This window comes from Sapajus apella, unplaced genomic scaffold (assembly GCF_009761245.1).
Source record: "Sapajus apella isolate SASKATOON/1434 unplaced genomic scaffold, GSC_monkey_1.0 scaffold14, whole genome shotgun sequence".
Lineage (NCBI taxonomy): Eukaryota > Metazoa > Chordata > Mammalia > Primates > Cebidae > Sapajus > Sapajus apella.
In genome coordinates this window covers 4362645-4369053 of record NW_022436954.1, presented here as the reverse complement: position 1 = coordinate 4369053, position 6409 = coordinate 4362645, and the positions used below count along the sequence as shown (strand labels likewise).

The window sequence follows — 6409 nt, the reverse complement described above, 5'->3', positions numbered from 1 at the left end:
TGAGACGGAGTTTCGCTCTTGTTCCGCAGGCTGGAGTGCAATGGTGCAATCTCGGCTCACTGCAACCTCCGCCTCCTGGGTTCAGGCAATTCTCCTGCCTCAGCCTCCTGAGTAGCTGGGATTACAGGCACACGCCACCATGCCCAGCTAATTTTTTGTATTTTTAGTAGAGACGGGGTTTCACCATGTTGACCAGGATGGTCTCGATCTCTTGACCTCGTGATCCACCCGCCTCGGCCTCCCAAAGTGCTGGGATTACAAGCGTGAGCCACCGCGCCCGGCCAACTCCTCTTCTTAAAAAGGACAAGAGATGGGGTGGCGATGGGGAACTGGGGGGTGGGGTAGAATGGAAGGAAGAATAAGACTCCAACGATTCCTCAAATGCCAGCTGTTTATCAAGTTTGATTGTTATGATGAATTTTCCAGAAATAAAAGCTACTGTGCTCCAATAGGTCTACCTGCGAGCAACTGAGATGGGGAGGAATGGGAAGGAGAGGCAACAGCGCTGAGCATAGACTCGAGAAGAGTATGATTCAGGTCTCCATAGACATGTTCTTTGGAATAGCACCAAGGTTGTGTACTGGGCAGGCACTCTTGCCAGTTCCCCAGCCTGTTCTGTCCAATCCTGGCGTCTTGGAGCTGGGGTGGAAGAATTTTCCCTGAAGGAAAGCAGCCAACACCCTGTCCCACCCTTCTCCTTGGGCAACTCTTTGCCAGGCAGGAATCTCTCTCACCAGGGTTTTCTTTTGGCTGTCAGATAGATCACCAGCAGTTATGGGCTTAAACCCCTGTCACCACGCCCCTCCCAGAACCTGGCAGACAGCAGCAGCTGGAGTCTGCAGGACCTCCTTCCTTGAACTTCCAGCCGGGAATGCACTTGAAAAACCCCAGAGCTTCTCCTGTCAGCCGAAGTCCAAAAAAGGCAGCTCCTGGCGTTGGCACATTCAGTGCAGAGTCCAACGTGGAAAGAGGCCTGGATGGGGTGGGTTCAGCTCCCAGGTCCCACCTTTGCGGGGGAAGTTGGGCCCCCTGAATTAGGCTGGGAGATGCTTGGGGCTGATTGCCACGTAAAGGACGGGGGTTGTTTTTTGTTTTCTTTTTTTTTTTTGAGTCAGAGTTTCACTCTTTGCCCAGGCCGGGGTGCAATGGCACGATCTCGGCTCGCAGCAACCTCCACCTCCCGGGTTAAAGCGATTCTCCTGCCTCAGCCTCCCGAGTAGCTGGGATTACAGGCGCCCGCCACTATACGCGGCTACTTTTTTTGTATTTTCAGTAGAGACCTGGTTTCCCCATGCTGGCCAGGCTGGTCTCGAACTCCTGACCTCAAGTGATCCACCGGCCTCAGCCTCCCAAAGAGCTGGGATGACGGGCGTGAGCCACTGCGCCCAGCCCGGGGCGTTGTTTTTAACTTAAGATCAATAATTTTTTAGTATATGTCCCAAAAATTGCATGAGATACGTGTATGCTTAAAATTCGTCGTTTATATGAAATTCAATTTTAACTGGCCGTCTTTTTCTTTGCTAGGTCTGGGATCCGGAGCTTGGCCTGGGGGACTCGGGGTTGCCTCTGCAGCAGGCGAAGAGCAGTAGGTGAGGCGAGTTCCTCCGTCACGGACCCGCTTGGAAGCTCCGCGCGGGCACCTTCACCCCTTCCAGCCGAAGGAAGGATTCTGGAAAGCACGAACGGCGGCCAAAGCCCGAACGAGAGCTAAGGGCCGCATCTCGCCGCAGCCGCGGTGGGAAAGCGTCTTCAGGAGGGAGGAGTCGTGGCCTGGCCTCATTCCCGCTCGCCTGCAGACTCGGCCGCCGCTCGCTGGCTCTTCTCCGCCCCGAACCGCCCACCTGCGGACCCACAGGCACCGGCTGCGCTCAGCAGCTCAGGGAGGATCCTGGTGGCGGCTCGCGGCCCCCGGGCTGTGCAGCGTCGAGTGCGCAGACGCGGCGGGCAGGTGGGCGGGACGTGCGCGCGCGCGCGCCTGAGGCGGCGCGCGGGAAGAGACGGGCTCGCGCTGCCGGGCGTGGGCGTAGGCTCGGGCGTGGTCACTGGCGGAGTTCCAAGTCCGGGCAGAGGAGGGGTCGGCGGCCACGGGCGGGCACGTTTCGACGGGGCGTTGCTGCTGTTCCCCGTGCGGCATGAAGGGGACGGCCGTGACCGTGTTCGAGGTGATGCTGGGAAGGGAGAGAAAGCGGAGGACACTTTCTGAGGAGACGGGCTTTGTGAGGAGACCGCAAAGTTTGGGTAGAGGGGTCGGGCGTTGCCAAAGTGGAGGAAGAAGGTTCGGGAATCGAGGTCCGCCTCCCACCGGGAAACGAGGAAGTAGAAGCAGATGAGGGCTCTCTCTCGCGGGGTACTCTGTGGGGAACGACGTTCTCTCTCCAGCCGACGGCCCTGAAAGCTGCGGCGTTTGCCGAGCACCGGCGGACACCCAGGAGGTGCACGCCGGAGCCCACTGTCTTCCACGCACCGGGTGCTGGGAGGGGACGCGGAAAGAAGGGGAGCAAAGGAGCCAGCCCTGGGGGGAAATCGGGGCGCCAGGACAGAGGCATGGAGGGACCCATCCGTGCAGACTGGGAGCGAGGGAGAGGTGTTTTAAGCCCCGGTGCAGGTGCAGGTTCCTGGGTCCGGAGCAGCCGGACGTGACTGGGCGAGGTTCAGAGGCCACGCCTGTGCTCTGGGAGCTGCTCTGGAAGACGGCACTAGCACCTGGCGCTGGCCACGCCACGTGTGCTCACTCTATCACCCACGTTCACGGCCGGTGCCTGCCTAATGGGATGCTGAGCAGCTGTTTGTGAGGAGTACTGGGCGGTTGACAGAAGCACAGGCTCAGGGCACCCGAGAGAGGGCCCCCGGGCGCTCTGCCTGTTTCTTGTCATCAAAGAAAGCCGCGGGATTCCATTTTACAAATAACAGAACCTAGGGTAGAACCCAGGGCGCTGACTCATAGGCCGGTGTTCTTTTCCCAACTGTGCTGTCATTACCGGTATGGGAATATCTTTTTTTTTTTTTTTTTTTTTTCCTTTTCAGACTGAGTCTCGCTCTGTCGCCCAGGCTGGAGTGCAGTGGTGTGATCCCAGCTCACCACAACCTCCGCCTCCTGGGTTAAGCGATTTTACTGTCTCAGCCCCGCGAGCAGCTGTGATTACAGGCGCACGCCACCACACCTGGCTCGTTTTTGTATTTATAGTAGAGACAGGGGCTTCACCATGTTGGCCAGGCTGGTCTTGAACTCCTGACCTCGAGTGATCTGCCCACCTCTGCCTCCCAAAGTGCTGGGATTACCTGCGTGAGCCACCGTGCCCGGCCCGATATGGGAATATCTTAACAGAGGACGCGTGAAGGAAGAGTTAGACTCCACACTTACCTGGAAGCCATTCTTATTTATTTCTTATTTATTTATTATTTTGTTTAAGAGTAGCCCTATCGCCAGGCTGGAGTGCAGTGGCGCGATCCCAGCTCACTGCAACTTCTGTTTTCCGATTTCTAGCAATTCTTTCGCCTCAGCCTCCCGAGTAGCTGGGACAACAGGCACACACCGCCATGCCCGGCTCATTTTTTGTACTTTGAGTAGAGATGGGGTTTCACCATGTTGGCCGGGATGGTCTCGATCTCTTACCTCGTGATCCACCCGCCTCGGCCTCCCAGAGTGCTGGGATAACGTGAGCCACCGTGGCCGGCCACCATTCTTATTAACTACTAGTACCAATGAGGATCTTAGTTCCCAGATCTTCCTGCCTTTAAAAAGGAAGTAATAATTTTCCTTGTGTTGCCTCCCTATAGAAGTGAGAATCTGTTTGCATGAATAATAATGGGAGTTGGCCGGGCGCGGTGGGTAGCCTGTATTCCCAGCACTTTGGGAGGCTGAGGCAGGCAGATCACTTGAGATCGGGAGTCCAAGACCAGCCTGGCCAACATGATGAAACCCTGTCTGCAAAAAATGCAATAATTAGCAGGCTGGCCGGGCGTGGTGGCTCATGCCTGTAATCCCAGCACTTTGGGAGACTGAGGTGGCTGGATCACCTGAAGTCGAGAGTTCGAGACCAGCCTGACCAATCTGGAGAAACCCCATCTCTACTAAAAATACAAAGTTAGCCGGGTGTGGTGGCATGCGTCTGTAATCCCAACTACTCAGGAGGCTGAGGCAGGAGAATCACTTGAACCTGGGAGGTGTAGGTTGGGGTGAGCCAAGATCGTGCCATTGCACTCTAGCCTGGGCAACAAGAGCGAAACTGTCTCAAAAAAAAAAAAAAAAAATTAGCTGGCTGTGGTGGCGGGCACCTGTGCTTCTAGCTGCCTGGGAGGCTGAGGTGGGAGGATCGCCTGAGCCTGGGAGGTTGAGGCTGCAGTGATCCGTGATCATGCCATCACTGTACTCCAGCCTGGGAGTCAAAGTGAGACCCTGTCCCCTCTCTTTCCCCAAAAATAAAGGAAATATATTTTATTTTCAATTTGTCTCGATTAAATGTTGGTTTTGTTTATTTGAGATGGAGGGTTGCTATGTCGCCCAGGCTGGAGTGCAGCAGCGCGATCTCGGCTCACTGCCATCTCCACCGCTCAGGTTCAAGTGATTCTCCTGCCTCAGCCTCCCCAGTAGCTGGGACTACAGGCACATGCTACCATGCCGGGCTAATTTTTATATTTTTAGTAGAGACAGGGTTTCACCATATTGATCAGGCTGGTCTTAAACTCCTGACCTCAGATGATCCACCTGCCTCAGCCTCCCAAAGTGCTGGGATTACAGGCATGAGCCACTGCACCCAGCCAATTAAATGTTTTATCCAGACATCCTGGAGTCCTGTTCAACTTAAAATATTGTGTGTAGTCTTTACTGCAGTAGAACTTAGAAATAATAACTAATATCTGTTAAGCATTTGCTATATGTCAAGTACTGTGTTAAGCATTTTGCACATATTTTTAATTAAAAAAACTTTTTTTTAGTAGGAGTGGGGGCCTCACTAGGTTGCCCACGCTGTTCTTGAACTCCTGGGCTCAAGCGATCCTCCCACCTGGGCCTCCCAAAGTTCTGGGATTACAGGCATGAGCCACCACATTCAGCCTTGCACGTATTATTTGTTTACTTTCAGCAGCAGCCCTATGTGGTAGTTTTATCCCCATTTTAATAGATGAGGAATCTGTAGTATGGAGAAATTAAGTAACTTGCCCAAGGTCACATGCTAGAATTTGGCACATCAGGAATTCAAATCCAGGTAGAGAGTGCAGTGGCCTGATCAGGGCTCACTTCGGCCTCAACCTTCTAGGCTCAAGAGTCTCCTGCCTCAGCCTCCGCAGTGGCTGAGACTATAGGCACACACTACCTCCCTGTGCTGATTTTTTTTTTTTTGTTAGAGATAAGGTCTTGGTGTGTTGTCCAGGCTGATCTCAAACTGCAGGGCTCAAGCCATCCTCCCACCTCATCCTCCCGAAGTGCGGGATTACAGGCGTAAGCCACCGCACAGGACAGCATTAGCACTTTTAAATAGTATTCTGACCCTCAAAAGTGTTGATTTAATGAAAGATAAAGATGATTCATAACCAGATGTCACTCTTATTCATAGCCTTCGTGTTGGCTTTTATTTGGGGCAGGAAAAAAGAAACAAGAAAAACAAACTCCCACTTAATTTTTCCCTAATTATTGTTTCCAGATGAATATGTTCTGAATAAAGCAATTTATTGTCTCAGTTTGCTGTCTGATTGGGCATCGTGTTGAATTTCAGTGTCTCCTTTCTTATGTCACTCTCCTAGCTGTTTATTTTGTTTAGAGACAATACTCTGAACAAACCTAAATCTGACATTTTAGAAGCAAGAATACAATTTTTTTTTGGGGGGGAATTAGAGTCACTAATTTGACTGAATTGTAGAGCTATTACTGTGATTTCTAAAGACTATGTTTTCTTTGAATTGTGCTCCTTTCAGATTTTGAGATTTTTAATAATTCACTGGAAGTGTGACATAGAAGTATCAAAGGGAGTACTGCTAGAAGGGCAGCTAGTGATTTCCATAGAAGGATTAAATTCCAAGCACCAGGCGAATGCTCTTCATTGCGTAACAACTAGTAAGTAAAGAAATAAAAATTATTGATTTTCTATCTCTTGTCATGGTTTATGTCATAGCCATTTAAAAATTTAAATTAGTCAATCTTTTATGTTATTCCAGGATTGTTTCATAATTATAAAACGAAAATGATTAGTAAGTATCTGGTGGTAGATTTACAAATGTGTCATACAGGAAAGGTGAGTAGAATGACTCTTACCATAGATTATTTTACTGGTTTAAGTTAAAATTGCTCGGAAACAACCTTATTTTTCTCTTGGTTTTAACCTACTTTTTCACAGAAAAATTACATTTCATTGAGTTTTACCTGCTTTTATTTTTCCAAGTCTAAATTTTGGCAGTTGCAAAAAAGAAAAAAAAA

At 51.1% G+C, this 6409-nt stretch overlaps 1 protein-coding gene across 3 annotated transcripts in view; it reads left to right on the top strand.

Annotated features, from left to right (window-relative positions):
* The first annotated feature begins 2031 nt into the window (after window positions 1-2031).
* CUNH11orf80 (chromosome unknown C11orf80 homolog) overlaps window positions 2032-6409 on the top strand; it is a 106682-nt gene continuing 102304 nt past the window's right edge. For all 3 annotated transcript variants that reach the window (XM_032282710.1, XM_032282712.1, XM_032282711.1), the window contains exons 1-2: window positions 2032-2162; window positions 5911-6049. In XM_032282710.1, coding sequence (XP_032138601.1) covers window positions 2133-2162; window positions 5911-6049 — 169 coding nt within the window. In that variant the 5' untranslated portion in view covers window positions 2032-2132. The remainder of the gene's footprint in view (window positions 2163-5910; window positions 6050-6409) is intronic.